The 18,323-nt window shown below is 37.7% G+C and overlaps 1 protein-coding gene across 28 annotated transcripts in view; it reads right to left on the bottom strand.

Annotated features, from left to right (window-relative positions):
- Cdc42bpa (CDC42 binding protein kinase alpha) overlaps positions 1–18,323 on the bottom strand; it is a 220,323-nt gene that overhangs the window by 102,433 nt on the left and 99,567 nt on the right. For all 28 annotated transcript variants that reach the window (XR_015635049.1, XR_015635050.1, XR_015635051.1 and 25 more), the window contains 3 exons: positions 7,215–7,308; positions 3,667–3,867; positions 1,489–1,737 (listed from right to left, as the gene is read on the bottom strand). Coding sequence is in view for 22 of the 28 variants with exons in the window: in XM_087579838.1 (XP_087435964.1) it covers positions 1,489–1,737; positions 3,667–3,867; positions 7,215–7,308 (544 nt within the window). In the remaining 6 variants the exon portion in view is untranslated. The remainder of the gene's footprint in view (positions 1–1,488; positions 1,738–3,666; positions 3,868–7,214; positions 7,309–18,323) is intronic.

The raw sequence follows: 18,323 nt of genomic DNA, 5'->3' as shown, positions 1-18,323 counted from the left end.
AGCCCAAGGTAGCCTTGAATTCATGATCCTTTCCCTCCATACATATTGATAGTACTATTGGTGTGTGAAACCACTAGGTGCCACCCAGTGAAGCAAAGTAAAAAGGTAATCATGTGCCTTCACAGAGAAAACACGTGTTAGAAAAACTCTGTTTAGGAGTTATTATAATACTGGTAGTCATGAGTTTAGTGGTAAGGAATCAAAGGTATATATTACTATATAAAGTGTCTTTAAATAGAAGTACATATAAAAAGGTTTTGTATTCAGTTGTTGAGAATGTAATCAGAAGCTAACTTTCTGTTTCTTTTGAAATTTTTGAGATAATGATTACATTTCTTCCTTTCCTTGGCTCCTGAAATCCCTCCCATTTCCTCTCCACACGCCCCTTCAAATTATTAACCTTGTATTTCCACACAGCAAAGGTCAATGCCAACTAACTTGGTGTTCACCTTAATTTTATCAAATACTACTGTGAATAATTAAAATCAACTGTATACTCACTTAACTTGGAATGACAGACTTTCTGTCAAAAATGACTAAGATTTTTAAAAATGGCGAGGAATGCCCATCTAATTACTCCTTGTGATGTTGAACAGTTTAACAGCTTTCTAGTAATCGTGAACACAGTACTTAACAGGAAAAGGTGATATAAAGTAGTAGAAAGTTAAATATTAAACTCAAATCAGGATATAAATTTTAACAGCTTAAAATAAGGCTGGAAAAATTCCAAAATGTTAGTTCTTATACCCTTAAATGTTATTGTGTGACCCAGTGACTGTGTGACGCACCCCACAGGTATGTGACTGTTTGCCTCAGGCCACCTGCTCAGCCATTTGCCTTAGGCAGAGACATATGTTCAGGAACGGAAGGCTAGGAACTGACCTTCCATATCCATTCCTCCCTACCAAGCTGCTGCTTTAGTGGCAACAGTGTGGGAGTTGGGTTAGAGCTTTCCCAATCACTCCCCCATCTAGCAGCAAGGTGTCAGGTTTTTGCTCCATGTCCTGAGTATGAACAAGCACGTGATGGGGTGAGAGGTAGGGAGTAAGGTGTGTATGGTTTCAAAAAGGCCAGTAGTTTTTCATGAATAAATGCCTCTTTATTTCCTTGTATTTATTTCAAGTTCTAAAATGTTTTTGCTCATTTGCTTCCAGTTATCATGGCTGGCTTTAGGGGAATGTTTGTCATCTCCTTCACTTTGAAACCATGAAACATACTTTAAAATATCCAATCTTGCCTTCTTAGGAAACCTGCTGCTGATACAATTATCTAAAGAACAGATCTTGAATTTTGCTTTTGGTCATGGGCGACTGTGGTGAATTCATTTAAGTCTCTTAATTTTTTGATATATGACAGAATAAAGCACCAGAAGTCATAAATACTATGTGGCTGATAAAATAGTCCTGGCATCAGACTAATAAATAAAAATGTTATAGTCATACTTAAAAGAACCAGGAGGACAGGACATCTTCAGAATGTCATACTCACAGAGTTTTTTAAACAGTCGTCATCCACATCGAAATTTGACGTGTCTGTTGGACTACTAACTTCTGGAATGTAAGGTGCTTCACAGTTTCGGATGTTATCCCAATCAATTCCACTGAAAAACGGATGTTTCTTAAAGTCTTCTATTCCATTCTGGCCAAGTCGATGTTCTCTGCTACAAATGAGTCTTCGAATAAGATCTTTAGCATTTTCAGACACATCAGTCACTTGGGTTGGAAACTGAAACCTCTCCTACACAGACAATGATATACAGAGTGTAAATACAAATCAGCAGTTACCTTACAAAATGGTGGTAGATTTATTTAAATGCGTTTCCCTTTGAAAAGTGTCTAGTAGATGTTTGATGACATAGCAGTGATACTGTAAGGAGGAGACACAGGGATGATGGAGTAAATCCTTTTTCTAAGGGAATTTTCATTCTCAAAGTTACTTCATGACAGATGAACTACAGAGAGAGGGTCAGATGCTGGATAGCAGTGGGTCTCACTCTGTGGGTTGCAACCCCTTTAGGGCCCACATATCAGATACCCTAGATACAGATATTTATATTACAATTCATAACAGTAGTAAGTGCCAACAAAATAAATTTTTTGGCTAGGAGTCATCACAACATGAGGAACTGTATTAAAGGGTTGCAGTGTTCAAAAAGGTTGAGAGCCACTGTTCTAGAATGTTAAGTTGCTGTTAAAATCAGGTGGATCTGATTACAAGTAGAAGATTTTAACTCAGTATTTCCCAAGAAGTAGATTACTGATATGCTCAGATACGATGTAAAATATCAGTTAATCATTAAACAATTGAAAATTTAACATGTATCTGGCACTATTAAAAGAGACTTACTAATTTAACCCATTTAATCCTCTTAATAATCACACTGGGTAGGAACAGCTAGTATGACAGTCTTGTAGAAGAGGAAACTAAGAGTTATTTTCTCAATGGCATACAACTAATAATGACAGGAAAAGGGACTTGAACTCTCTACACCTGTGTTGTTCAACAGCATACTGCGCTGAAGTGATGTCCTTCTGAATGGTGCACAGGCCTTCACACACTGCAAACTTCTCCCTAGCTTTCAGCTCTTCCTACAGAACGACTTACTGCACTGTAGATGCAGCTCAGAAGAAGACACAGAGTCTCTAAAATTGATTTGCATGCAGAGTACACTAATCAAATTTGCATCCCCAGAACCAATTAAACATCACACGTTAACCCTATTCTTTTGGGACACTCAGCTTCATATTGAGAACTTTTGAAACTGTTCACAAGTCTCATTTAGTGCTGTAGTGCTGGCGTTTTGTGATCTTCTTGTGGCTGCCAGTACTTTGTGGTCACTGATAGCGGGACAGATAGCCTATGCACGCCACTGTTCTAGATTCCCAACCAGGCTGACTTCTCAGCCTGACCTTGGTCCATCAAAAGCTCTAACCATCCTTTTCAGGTACAAGATGTACAGCTGTTAACTTTGTGACAGAAAGTTACAACTTGCCATCCTGTCAATAAAGTCTGAGGAGTACCCATGAGGCTGCATTTATTAGGGTACAGATGTTTCATTTTGTACTTGCTAAATTGACAGAAGACTCTCAGTAAAACAAAACTATGGTTGTGGTGTATGACTACAGGTATGTGCGTGTGCACACACAGGAGTGCATGCTGCCTGTGTGAAGGTCAGAGGGCGGCTCTATGGAGTCGGTTCCCTCCTTCCATCTTTCTGTGCATTTCAGGGATTGAACTAAGGCCAGAAGTCGTGCATGCACAGCAAGCATCGTAGCTACGGAGTCATCTTCTGACGCCAAGAAAATCTCATTTTTATCTCTACTGACACTTCCTTCACTATTAATGATGCTGAGAATTTGTGCATGCATGCTTGTCATGACTGTACATATTAAATAGTTAAAACTGATTGAAAAAACTAACCATTTTTAAACTCTATTACTCAACTACACAGACCATAGACCAGCTGTCTATTTAAGAACACTTCTAAACAAGGTGTAGTAAAAGGTTAAAATTAATTATTTCATAGATTATGATTAAGAATGATTATCTTCTACTAACCAAAAAATATGAGTTTTCATTATTTTGAAAAAAGTATTTTCTCTTTACTATCATATTACTTTAATTACTATATGTATTTGCTGTAAAAATTATAAAAAATATACTAACTTTATGATTCATAATTTTTCCATATGTCTCCACCAGAGATTCCGCATAGAATGGTGTTTCTCCGTAAAGCATCTCATACATGCAGACTCCCAAGGACCACCAGTCACACTCTGGTCCATATCTGCCTTTCCCGTCCTCCATAGCCTGAAGGATTTCCGGGGAAATGTAGTCTGGAGTTCCAACTGCCACTGAGGACTGGACCTAAGACATCAAATGTTTATTAATATATTAAACATAATTTTAAATTAGAAACAGGCACTTGAGTTATACAGTATGTAGTATTACAAGAAGACATTCTTATCTATATTTAGTGTACTGGTTTACGGAATAATTTTATATGGCTTCTACATTAATAGTCTTCATTATTCATATTCTTATAGAACCTTTATTACAGCTGAATGCATATAGGGAAACAGTATTATCTGAGCCATTAACAATAAAATGAATGTTTCACTTACAGCATTATTACTGTTTAATTTTGTTCTGGTTTGGTAGTCAGAGACAAGGTCTTGCTTATAGCTGAGGCTACTCTCAAACTCACAATCCTCCTGTCTTGGCTTCCCAAGTGCTAGGATTATAGGACTACTATATCAGCTTTCTTACTGTTTTTTAAAATATTTGTCTATATAACTCATCAATCAAAACAAATATGTATATATGTACTATAGTAGAACTAAAAATGTACAATTAAATACGGATAACTTATTCAGATTAATTATGCCCCAACTGTAAGTCAAATTAAACTAGAAGTTGACTAGTTACTGTACTGTACTGTACATAGTTCTAAATTGTACCAGGCATGATGGTATACACCGTATACTAGCCCTGAGATGGATCTCTATGGTTTTGTGGACAGCCTGGTCTACAAAGCAAGTTCCAGGCCAGCCAAGGATATTAAATAGTGAAACCCTTTCTCAGAAAATAAACAAAACCAAACGGAAAAATATAGACTTTAAACCAAAATTCTTAATTTTAAAAAAGTTGAGAATATAATTAAGTAAGTTACACAGATAAAAATGAAAATTACAAATCAATAAATTATCAACTTATTTTTAGCATCTGGAAGAACCAGCTATACAATCTTCCACAGTTGCTACCCTATTTTATACTCCACTAACAGTGTCCTGAGACCGAATCACTGCTGGGCAACACTTGCTGTTTCTGGCTGGTAGCAGCTCTCCTCCTGGGCAGAAATGCCCTCAGAGTGGGGTCACAGGCTCTGGATTTGCATTTCTCTAATGAGAGGTTTACTGATTATCTTTCATGTGTTATTCCCATTTGTAAACCTGCAGAAATTCCTCATATTCTTCACTGGGGCTGGTTTCTGTTGCTGAGCTTGGAACAGACCTGTACCTTACCCTGGGCCTCCAAGGTGACTGTGGGCAGGTCAGAATGTTGCAGGTCAGGACCCAACTACAGTCTGTAGCTATTCATCACATACTCTAGCCATGTAACAGAGAAGTGGTTGGTTCATCATATACTCTAGGCATGTAACAGAGAAGTGATTGGTTCATCACATACTCTTGGCATGTTACAGAGAAGTGATTGGTTCATCACATACTCTTGGCATGTAATCAGAGAAGTGGTTGGTACATACTATGGCAGTTCTCTAGGCGGTCTTCTCATTCTGACCACCGAGTCATCTGATACATACACATAAGTTTTTGAGGAGAGTATAATTTACCATTACGAGGTAGAGGGGTTGTAATTCTGTGTTATCCTCAAGACATTTGTTTTTCGGTTTTTTGTTTGTTTGTTTGTTTGTTTGTTTTGTTTTTTGTTTTTTGACATAGTTCTTTGGCCTATTTTAAATTAATTTTTATATTTGGTATAAAGTAAAATAAATTGATTATGTTAATTGAGAATGTAGTGAGAAAAAATGATTAACTTACAGTTCAGTAAACTATAAATATTTTTTAAAATAACGAAAGAGAAGCATTAAAATATTTAAAATAAAATGTTACCTTCTAAGGATAAAGAGTGAGAAAGCTAAACTTGAAGTGCACAGCAGGAGGCAGGAGAGAAAAGGGAATCAAAAGTGCTCTGGCAGAAAGTAAGGGAAACCTACATTAACAACACACAGCAGGGTCTGACTCAGACCCAAGCATGAATTCAATCACCTGTTAAAGGACAGAGACTTAACACTGGGAAGGGAGTAAAATAGAATGAATAAATGAGAGAAAAAGGAGTTAAATAATTTATTTAAGCAAGATAAAGACAAAATGGAAGCACACAATTGAAAGTGATGGAATGAAAAGATGAATTACACATAAATTAAACAAAAGAAATTTAAAGCAGTAATAGAAATATTAGCCAAATTATTAAGATAATTTTAATTCATCATTGTAATGCAAAAGAAACTATACTGTGAAAGGTCGTATTTCATCAAATAGTAAGTTACAAAGGAGATGTGTAAAGTATTAATAATATGAAGGAAAAATTAAAAAATCTACCATATTCAGAATTTTTAAATAATGGATAACAAAGAAAACCCATAATAATATAAAATACAAAAACAAAATCAGTTTTATATTACGGATTTGTATAGAACTCTGGTACTAAAAATTAGAGAAAATGTATTCTCCTCAAACAAAATGGAATGCACAAAAAGTTGACTGTTATAAAAATATAAAGTAAATTTCAACAAATCCAAAAGATGTAACAAAGCTCTAAAACAAGTCAGGACTACGTTCTGATAATGTAAACCAGAAGCTCCCACCAAATTAATAAGATAATAGGAACAGTAAAAGGCACACCTCAGCCAGGCTGGTGACTGCGGCTCAGGAGGCTGAGAATGCAGGATCGGAAGTTCAAAGACAGCCTAGGTAGCTTAGTACAGTCTTCTGCTGTAATACGGGAAGCAGAGACAGACGGATTCCCGGAAGGTATGGACTAGCCAGCCCGATGTACAGAGTGGTGGACAAGAAAGTCTATAAGGTGGGAAGCGAGGACCTAGTTGTCCTTTGACCACCACATGCACGTACATATAATACACACATGCACACGCACGCACATACACACACACATCATACCTATAAAAAAGCAGTAAAATTTGAGAGTATACACTTTAAAATGGAATATAAATTTAAGAATTTAATCAGCAAAATCTAAGCAAATAGGAACACAAAACTCGTGTTGCCTAGAGTCTTCTTGAAAAGAGAAAGTTCTTTTGCAGAATGCTGTCCCTCAGAACAAGTATATAATTAGATAAAAAGGACAAATGAGGATGGAGTTATGTTTTATTTTTCTATATGAAACTTATTTATCACTCTAAAAACTTAGGAACATTTCAAGTAAATAACAGGCATCAGCCACAAAAGAAGACACGCGATTCTTAAAGAGCCATTCTTAGGCTGGCTATTGCAAGCAGGTAGGTAACTGTGGGAGCAAGCCCTACTGCAGCCAAGCTCTGTGGAAGGAGGTGGGACACATACACATGATGCCTGGCAGACAGTCAGTGCAAGCAGGGGCCTCTAGAACGCACAAGACACAGAAAGGGAAGTGTCTGTGAGGAGACCAATTCACAGTTACGGTAAGTGCTTATTTACCGTTCCATCTTCCATCAGCTTCAGACAAGAACCAAAATCTGCTAAACGAATATGTCCATTCATATCCATCAATATATTGTCAGGTTTGATGTCTCTGAAAAAAATACATTTAAGTTTTAGTTGGAACACAGTCAGATAATTGTACATGAAAAACTTCAACAACCTTTTAAAAAATATTCTAAGAGAGGCAATTGAATCTTTGATTTCAAGGCTAAATTGGTCTACAGAGTGCGTTCCAGGACAGCTAGGTTCTACACAGAGAAACCTGTTTCACCCTGCAAAAAAAAAAAAAAAAGACTAAAAGACTTAAAAGGCTGGCAAGATGGCTCAGCGGTTAAGAGCACTGTCTGTTCTTCCAGAGGTCCTGAGTTCAAATCCCAGCAACCACATGGTGGCTCACAACCATCTGTAATGGGATCATGAAAACAAAGCAAACACACATATATTTACACATGTGTTTATGTATATACATACATACATATATGTGTATATAGTAAATAAATAAATCTTTTTAAAAATATTCTAAGAAAAATATGTTTTGCCAGTTCCACACTAGCTGTGATTCATATTAAAATTTTCTAAAGCACTTATTGCTTCAGTAATTCTGGTAGTTTTCATTCTGGAAATACTTTTGGGAATGAAAGCACTCTCTATTGAGAGGACAGTCACACAGGCATGTCACTGCAGTCTAGTGCCTGCACTTTTAGCTTATGTGCCTCATTAACCTTGCAGAGGAAGGTAAGAGCCCAACAGACAGCAGCAGCCTCCTGGAGAGGACTGCATTGTGAAGTTCACTTCTTTAAACATTCTTCACTTACCACATAACCTCTGTCTCTACTAGAACGGAATACAGTGGTTTTGATCTTTTCTAATAAAACGTATATTGTATCCACTTCTCTAAGGTGTGTTTGTATCATTGTTATTTTTGCCATTGTTGTTTGGTTGGTTTACACTTGGAGGCAGAGCCTCACTCTGAAACACGACAACTTCAAACCCTGTAACCTACACTGGTTGGAACTCCTGGCAGTTCTCTTGCTGCAGACTCCAGTTGTGCTGAAACTATAGATGTCAGCCACCATACCCAGCTTTTCCTGCACTTTTTATAAGATCCCCATACAGTACCTAAGTGCTTGATATCCATCCTACCCACATCATTACCTGTCCACAGAGAGGGAAGCTAAACCACACAGTTTATACTAAAGGCCACCATCAGGATTTCCTGCCAGACAGTCTACCTCTAGGTCCCATATTCTATACTATCTATCAACATTCAAACGAGGCATCTGTCTTTAGTGACAATGTACTAGTGGTTACACTAATGGCTTTTAATGGTATTTGTGTTTTTATTGACTTTTAATATACTACCATTTGGCTATTAAGCCTCCCTTATTTCTGTATTTTTCATCCATATTACTTAACTTCATTTTTACCTTTTTCTTCTCTGTAATTAAAGCTAATTTTGCTTTCTTTCCCAAGTTCTTGAACTAGAGACTTAATTTATCTTCCCCTCATTCCTTTTCAAATATTTTCGTTTAAGATTGGAGATTTTCTAATATAGGACACTTTTATTTTCTCTTATTATATCTTATATCTTTTTTAATTTCCATTGTGATCTCTGTAAGGCACAGCTAACAAATACAGTTTCAAGCTAACTGCCTGTTATCTCAGCACTATGGAAAATCAGAAGTTTAAGGTCGCTCTGGGCTACAGGAGAGAAGGGATAATCACTAACCAAGGCTTCCCCCGTCTCAGAAAAGAAACTGTCATAAATCACTCTTCACCTTTCGTGTCTCCCCCAAAAGTGTAGTTTCAAACCAAGTGTTACTGGTTGGTTGACTAACATCTATTTCTCTTCTACCCAGAAAGAGCTATGAAGGCCCACAGTGTGTCTACCCTCCTCCCTGCCAAGTCTGCAGCACCCAGTACAGACTGCTGGGCACAACTGTTGCTATGCTAAATAAATTCATAAAATCAACAGTGTCCTTTATCTGGGCATTTCAGGACTTGAGAGGCTTCTGACAATGATAATGAACAGGACTTCGCTCCAGCAGCTAAACCAAAGGCTGGAACTGCATGGAACGGAATAATTTCTTCTGAAGGTGTTCTAGAACTGTATCATTGTGTCTGCCTGTGCCTGCCAGAAGCTCTTTATTTCCCTGTGCTGTCTATTACTTTCACTTTTCCTACTAAGGACAACACTGCAACAGACACAACAATACAACATACAACAATCTTCATAAAAATATTATAATCAATGTTTTCACATAAAGTAAATGAGTCACATTCCAGATTATTTCCTTTTGATAAATTCATAAGTGATTTGGATAAAAATAGATGTTTAGACATACATCAAGCTTTTGAGGAAAACAAACAAATGAACATATCATTGCCAGGGGGAAAAATAGTTACAAAGTTTCAACTTAGTCAACAGTGAAAAAGTATCTGTAACAATGATAGGGAGTATCGATCACTTTAACCTTTGTCAATCTCCTAACACAGTATTTATTTCTTTGATTACTGTGACATTAAATACTTTATTCATATTTTTACATTACTGCTGTTGCACCTTTTATTTATTTATATCTATTAATTAACCTATCACATATGTTAAAAATTTTAACTGTCCTATGGTTTGAAAACATGGACACATTCTGTTGGATTATAACTTCAAACAAATCATTTCATTAACTGCCAGGGGCTAGCCCAGCACCCAGCTCCTGAAGAAAGGGGGTATGGAGTCAGTGACTGCTGACTTTTGGCCATTTAACCTTCTCTTTAACTCTGCTATTCTATGGCCAGGAGCTGCTGGCTTCAAGCAATTTAACTCCTGCTGAAGTAGCAAGGGATTAAGAAAAAAGGCTTAGTTATCTGGGTTCTTTTCTCTCTGGCTCAAAGGCCAGAGACTCAAAACACACACACACGCACACACATGCACTTTTTCTCTCTTTCTCTCTGGCTGAGCCCAACCACATGTTACATCAATTTCATAAAGTGCACATGCATACTTACATACATACACATATATCTACATACCTATATATGTATCTACATATAGACAGACAGAATATACATTTGGTGGATGGAGCAGGAGTTCCAAAAGCTACACTATATTTCTTCTCCCTGGCAATTTATACCTTTTTGGACAAAAGTTCTTTATAAAATTACCTCATAGATAAAATGTTACATAAAAGGGGAATTACAGAAGAAAGCTTATAGTTAGTTCAAAACAGTGTTTCATTCTATAAGCTCATTACAAGTTCAAAGTAACAGTGTCACATGACCTTGCTTTATCAGAGTGCATACCTGTGGCTTCATCCTTGGACCTGACCAAGAATTAATGTTTTTCTTTGATCACAAATGTGTCCCAAGCCTATTTCTTCTTAGTGTAATTAATGAAAGCTTGTTGTATTCCTTATAATGCAGCCTTTATTTACTATTCTATAAGGAGTATGCATATTATTCTTGATTCTAACTTTATTACATCTTTCTGGCAAAACGTCTCCTTAAACATTCTTCCTAAAATTATTCTATAAAGTCATTAATTCATCTAAACAGCATTAATTCATGAAAGTTCGCCTTCCTGATGATCTGTAGGAAATTTGCCCAAAAGGGTGGGTGGGCTGACACCCAGGAATCATTATACTATGTGGCGGTGGCAGGAAAGGCGCACCATTGCGAGAAGCGATCGTGGATGAAGTGTGGGCCGTGCCTCTCCAGAGTGCAGCATGGACACCACAGGCCATCCCCAGGAACTTGCTTGCTTGCCATAGCCTTATGGCTTCTGCCACCGTTTCTCAGTAAATACACCAATGCTGTTTTCCTCCATTCTTGGTTTGTGTTAGTTATTCCTTTTTTATTTTTCCCAAGAAACAATTTCTAGAGTAAAGAGCAGATAAGCCTGACCATTTTGATATAAATCTCTGAACTACGCAGCTTTACATAAAACCCTGGCTTCCTCCAGCAGAAGAGGATGTCATGTCAATGATGACTGGATGTGGCTCTGTAGCCTGGGACAGCAGGTCTACTTCATTAATTCTGTGTGTTAGTTTTTCTTTCCAAAAAAAAGCCACAAATTCCAGTTTTTCCTACTTAGTCTAACTTCTAACCTCAGATTATTAGGCCATTTAACAAGATGACAGAAACCAAAAAGAAAGGGAAAAGAGTTGTTGTTGGTGACTAGAATTCCACAAATCTCCTCAGCTTTTCGACAACATCATAGAAGCAAAACTTCTGCACATGTAGGGAGCGAGTCACAAACCTGATTATTCCTGTTACTAATTCACACCCCAAAGGTCCATAAAGATGTCTAACTGAATTTTTAAGAGTCATATTTGGAGTCTAAATTTATGGTTCAATAGTATAGCACTTGTCTTCCATGAATGATATATCATCTGATTTATGAGAATACTTAAAATATGATTATCTAGTATTTGGAATATACTGAAATAGAATCAAGGTATTAGCAAAGAAAAGTAAAAATTAGAGGCAGGTACATAAGCAAGTATTTTTTGGCTCAGCAATAAGTAGCATTTACAAGGTCTCAAGCATATGTGGCTGTAGTGAAGCATGAAGTGGCAGCATCAGTGAGAGCGGGTGTGAGGGAGAGCAGAGCTCTAACGAGCCTACCCAGCTTAAGAGAGCCCATAACAGCCCTTATAAACTGTGTGAGCTTCCTAAGTCCTAAAAGACATGGAATTAAATGTCATGACACCAGACACAGGGGAATAAATAGCAGAAAGACAAAGCCTTAAAGAAATTATATAGAGCTGCCCCTACAGAGCAAGCTTCAGAGAGAGGAGCTCCTTGCCAACATAATCATTTTTCACTCACACTGTGTATGCACACATTATGAGGTATTGTGTGATATTTTGATTCCTACATGCATCACCTTCAGAATTCTAGGCAGCCTCTTCCCAACCTCCCATCCCTTTCTTGGAACAAATCATATATTCTGAATAACTGATGTATAAAGACAAAGGTCAAACAATTTTGACCAAGTTAACAATGACATAGAAGGCCACAAAGCCTCCAGAACTCCAAGTAGGGCCACCTGAAGCTTTGGCTTTCAATAGCTTTTTCCACACAATAATCCTGGTCCTCCAATTCCCTTCCATGGGTGTTCATTCCTAATGAACATCCTTCTGACCCAAACGGGTTCAGTTTCTGCTCCTAGAGAACCCAGTGACTGGTAAGTAGAAACAGGATGATAATCTACTTCCTGATATAACAAGCAAAATGGCATCTGGGTTCAGAACGAGTCTGAATCAGCTTCATCTTATAATAAGATAGCAGCTGGACAAGCAGATTCCAAGCACTGTCAATAAAGGAGTAAAGGAAAACCAAGGCAAGACGTCAGTCACAGTCTTTACAATCTGTGAAAAGTAAGAGAAGTGCTCAGAAATTATAAAATTTCTATATTATCCTCAGAATTACATTATCTCAGTCTCTCCAATTTGAATGAGTGTAACCAATTATTTATAGTTTTTTAAAATCAGTAACTCCTTATTAAGCAAAAACATTAACATTGGGTTTAAAAAGAAGAGCATATTAAGGCTACTCCAGTCCAATAGGCGAGACTTGCCTATCTCAGAACAGCATTGCCTAAAACAGAGCAAAAGTGGTATTCACAAGGACACATTTTTATAACAGGGAAATACGTTTAAAACATTCAATGGTACATAGACAGGAGGCCAGAAGCATGATTATAAAAACATTATCCTGGTAACAATGAAGTGTAAATTTAGTGGTATTATTTAACCTACACAGTGGTAGTTTTTAACTCTGACTAACCTTCGAAGTAAGTAGAGAGGTTATTTAACTCCACTACACAGGCCACACCATGTCCTGAGTCAGAACGCCCCCCAGGCACTGGCACTGGGGTCTGGGCTAAGACATGTATTTCCCTTTCTCGTGAGCACCATGGCATCCTTCCTACATCTGTATTGGTCATATAATTTGGAAGAACACTCACCCAAAGGAACATATTTTTACTTTTTGATTACACTATACTTCTCCTTTATATACTATGTATTTTAAAAATCACACTGCACTGAAATCAAACTGGACTGAATGTTAAAGGTAACTTTGCCAGAACTACTGTACCTGTAGAGAAAGGGGGTAGATAAAATTAAGTCTTCTTTGAGCTTTAGGCTACAAAACATTTCAAGAATACATACTGGTGATGATTTTTCCACTATCAAGTGGATAACTGGCCAATTATCTCCAAAACCCATGCTAAGGGAGACAACATCAGCCCAAAACCCAGAAAAGGCTGTAACACACTTAACTCTTCATGCAATTCTAAGAGGCAGTGGATGAAAACCGCTCTGTGTTTATTATAGGGGATTTTCCCCAACAAGTCCTATTTAAGCAGGACTGACCTACTTCCTGTGACCTATAGATATGCTTTACTATAACATATTATTAAATTATATTATAAAATCAAGGAGAGAAGGTTAATAGAAATTGAAATTTCTGAGTCTTGAATATGGAACAAATTATATAAAGGAGAAATGGGAGTATGCAGAAATCGAGTAAGTTAACTGGGTTTTGGTCTGGGAATTAGTAATGCACTTCTAAAAATACATTGTAATTTAAGATTTATATGAGCTACTATCTAAACGCCGTAGTGATGATGATGATGAAGAAGAAGAAGGAGGAGGAAGAGGAGGTGGAGGAGGAGGAGGAGGACAGGAAATCAGTACATTATCCCAAATCTACTCAATTCACCTTCAAAAACAAAGTTTTGTTGATGAAAAGATAGTGTTGTAGCCCTAAAGATATTAACCTGCTCTGAAACTCCAGATTTTTTTTTCCACAAGGAAAAATGGTTAACATAAAAAATATAGAAATGTGTCAATTGAAATGGGAAGTTTTTCCCCTGGTTAAGTTTATTTTATATATATATATTTATATATATATATATATATATATATATATATATATATATATATATATATATATATTTTATTATTGCTATTGGGGCAGCATAGCATACAGTCTGTGGAAGTCAGGGGACAGCTTTCTTCGGTCAATTCTCTCCTTCCACCCTGGTCCCAGGCTTAGCTTAGGGTACAGACAAGCACTTTACGCACAGAGCCATCCAACTAGTCCTTCGTTACTTGTAGACAGACTTCCTCTAGAAGTCTTTATTTCAGTTATGTGTGTGCACATGTGTCTTGTATGAGTAGGTAATGGAGGCCAGAAGAGGACATGGGATTCCCCTGGAGCTGAACTTACATGTGGTTAACAGTCACCGAGGGTGGGTGCTGGGAAGTGAACTGAGGTCCTCTGCAAGAGAGTACACACACACTCTTAACCAGCTCCTCAAACACAGTGTCTTAATCATTATGAGTCTCTGTTCCTTTTCAGATCTTGGTATCAATTAATCTTATGCACTCTTACCTTAAGATACCTAAATCCATTATAGAAAAGGAAACTGGGGAAGACCAGGTATGGGAAATAAGGAGACAGAAGGAACAGAATAAAGGAAAAGAGGATTGAATTTAATCAATTATCAGTAAATATAGTTTGATGAATATTCAAAGCAATAATGACTGATAAACTCCTTTGTGGTATTTATACACATTTCATGTCTAAATTACAAATGTCATATTAAGTGTTTCTAAATAATGACTAAGAAAGGGGGTGTCATGTGACAGTAACCTCCTGATCCATACCCAGTAAAAAGTCCCTTGAAAAGTCAGTGGAAAAGAAGAAACCCTCGGAGATGTAGATTAGTCTATGCCTTTACCAACGGCCAACTGATTCAACAGGACATTGTTTGCACCACTTCCCCCATTCACCTGTACCTTCCCTCGGGATTTTATGTGCAATGAGGTTTGCCTTAGATCTCAGAGCTGAGCCCCAGCCACTGTCCTCTGGATCATATTTATCCTCCCTCCAAACATCACTTATCCTCCACCAGTCTCGGGCTTCATCATGAGTCTTTCCTCAGCATGTGAGTCTATCTCGGCTGACATCACTCTGCCAATCAGCCCCAGTCCTCAGAAGTACCAAGCAGCCTCAGGAACCTCACTGAAAGATTTATGGTGGGTTTCCCTCTATGGACTCACAACAAATAGAGCTCAGCTACGCAATGTAAAGTGAACCAATACATATGTGTTGTTAGTGAAGAACCCTTCATCATGTGTCCTTTCATGTGCTTGCTTTAGCAAAACATCCTTTCATCTGTGTCCCCTTCGGGAAAACACTCCTTCACCTGTTTGCCCCAGGAAAGCACCATCCAACAGAACTGACTTCCACAGAACCCTAAGTTTCCACTTCAAAAGACTTCACTGGAATAACATCTCCTGAATTTCTCTACATTTCTACATGTCCTATTTATACCTGCAAGTCTGTCTGCTCACTTTTTAATTTTTGGATACCATAAATGTTTAAAGCATTTTTGATCATAAGGCTTTGTCATTGCAAAGTTTAATAATAAACTTATTTTTTATTTTGCTTTCCCATATAAGCCACTTGTTCTCCCACTCCCTAGTTTGACTTTATTTGAAAGTCCGTTGGAGTCGGTAACTACAATGGAACTAACGGTGCACACAGTCCATTATGCTACAGTCGCTGCACAAGGCAGATTCATCCTTGAGTGCCTCAGCTAACTTCTGCTGTAAATGAACACATGTGTTCAGGAATATAATAGAGAAAATGGAGTGTATAGACTGATAATTTTACTATTTATTGTTCTCTTTTTCCTTCCAGAAAGTCCAGATTTCCTTCTGTTACAATTTTCTCAAATTCTGAAGTGTGTTGTTGAAGATTTCTTGTGAGGAAAGTTCAGGAAAATTTCTACATGGTAAAATATCTAAAATTACAGGAAGAAATGGCTACTGAATATGAATTCTGTCAAACAGATGTTGTCAATCATCTAAGAATATTCCAATGTCTCTTAGCCTCTGTGGTCTGAAAAGTGTCTGAAACCATTTATCTGTTTTCTGCAAACATAAAGCCAGCTGTGAGGACTACATATTTTTGCACTCCACACTTTGATTATGATATGCTAGCTTTGATTTTCTGGGACTGAAACTTTCTGTTCCAATTTGAATTTTAATTTTGCCTTATTTTTTTCCCGACAAGAAAAATTTTACCCACCCCGCCCCCTCTCTCCTACATGAGGTTAATTTCCTTAACTTATATTCAAATTCCTGCTCCTGAAGGTCTTTAGTATATATATTTTTCTTCAAAATGCTGGATTTTTCGCTCTTAACGACTCCATGAGTGATAGAGGCAGGATGAAAAGTTGACTGAGGTTAAGAGCACTTTCTGCTCTTGGAGGAGCTGGAGCTGAGCTAGCAGCACCCACATGATGACTTACGACATCCTAAACTCCTGTTCCAGAGATCCTAACGCCCTCTTCTGGCCTCAGAGGGGATCAGGCATGACTGTGGTGCACAAACATTCATGAAGAAACACTTAAACACATAAATCTTCTTAAAAATAATTCCCATTTGCATTAAGTTTAGGTTTGTTTGCTTGGTTTTGTTTTTTCATAACTTCTCTTTCACTGAGGGGATATTTATCTTAATTCATTTCAAAGGTATTTTCTTTACAAATTCCATCAAAATAAGAGCTTTGCTAAGTTATTGTTCTTTAGTCATTTAGGATTTCTATCAGTCGATTATTATTGTTGTTGTTGTTTTGGTGTTTATTGTTTTCCTCTCAAAACTGAGTTATAATTTCTTTTTTTATTGAATAGTTTACGTATTTACATAGCAAATATGTAAATACTTTCCAGGTTCCACCTTCCCACTTCTTCTATGAGGGTGCTCCCCCTCCCAACCACTCACCATCACCTCAATACCCCAGCATTCCCCTACAATAGGGAAATGAGACTTCACAGGACCAAGGGCTTCTCCTCCTACTGATGCCAGACAATGCCATCCTCTGCTACCTATGTGGCTGGAGCCATGTGTAATCTTTGGTTGGTGGTTAAGTCCCTGAGAGTTCAAGTGAGTTGAACTTGTTGATTGATATTGTTAATCCTATGGGGTTGCAAACCCCTTCAGCTCCTTCAGTCCTTCCTCTAACTCCTTCATTGAGGTCCACATGCTCACCATGATGGTTAGCTACAAGCATATTAATCTGTATTAATAAGGCTCTGGCAAAGTCTCTCAGGAGACATCCGTATCAGGCTCCTGTCAGCAAGCACTTCTTGGCGTCAGCAATAGTGACTGGGTTTGGTGGCTGCATATGGAATGGATCCCCAGGTGCAGCAGTATCTAGGTGGCCTTTCCTTCAGTCTCTGCTCCACACTTTGTCTCCGTATTTCCTCCTGTGAGTATTTTGTTCCCCCTTCTAAGAAGAACTGAAGCATCAAAATTTTGGACTTCCTTCTTCTTGAGCTTCATATGGTCTCTGAATTGTATTGTGGGTAGTCCAAGCATTTGGCCACTTATAAGTGAATGCATACTATGTGTGTTCTTTTGTGACTGAGTTACCACACTAAGGTTGATATTTTCTAGTTCCATCCATTTGCCTAAAATTTCATGAAGTCATTGTTTTAATAGCTGAGTAGTGCCCTGTTGTGTAGATGTATCATATTTCCTGTATCTATTCCCAGCTGAAAGACATCTGGGTTCTTTCTAGCTTCTGGCTATTATAAATAAGGCTGTTATGAACATAGTGGGGCATGCATCCTTGTTATATGTTGGAGCATCTTTTGGATATGTGCCTAGGAGTGGTATAGCTGGGTCCTCAGATAGCACTATGTCCAATTTTCTGAGGAACTGCCAGACTGATTTCCAGAGTGGTTGTGCCAGCTTGCAGTCCCACCAACAATGGAGGAGTGTTCCTCTTTCTCCGCATCCTCACCAGCATCTGCTGTCACCTGAGTTTTTTATCTTAGCCATTCTGACTGGTGTGAGGTGGAATCTCAGGGTTGTTTTGATTTGCATTTCCCTAATAACTAAGGATGCTGAACATTTCTTTAGGTACTTCTCGGCGATTTGATATTCTTCAGTTGAGAATTCTTAGTTTAGTTATGTACACCATTTTTTAAATAGGGTTATTTGATTCTCTACAGTATAACATCTTCAGTTCTTTGTATATATTGGGTATTAGCCCTCTATCAGATGTAGGATTGGTAAAGATCTT

The sequence above is a fragment of the Rattus norvegicus genome, chromosome 13, assembly GCF_021556685.1.
Source record: "Rattus norvegicus strain SHRSP/BbbUtx chromosome 13, alternate assembly SHRSP_T2T, whole genome shotgun sequence".
Classification (NCBI taxonomy): Eukaryota; Metazoa; Chordata; class Mammalia; order Rodentia; family Muridae; genus Rattus; species Rattus norvegicus.
Note: the sequence above shows the minus strand (reverse complement) of the source record. Positions and strands in the feature narration are given on the sequence as shown.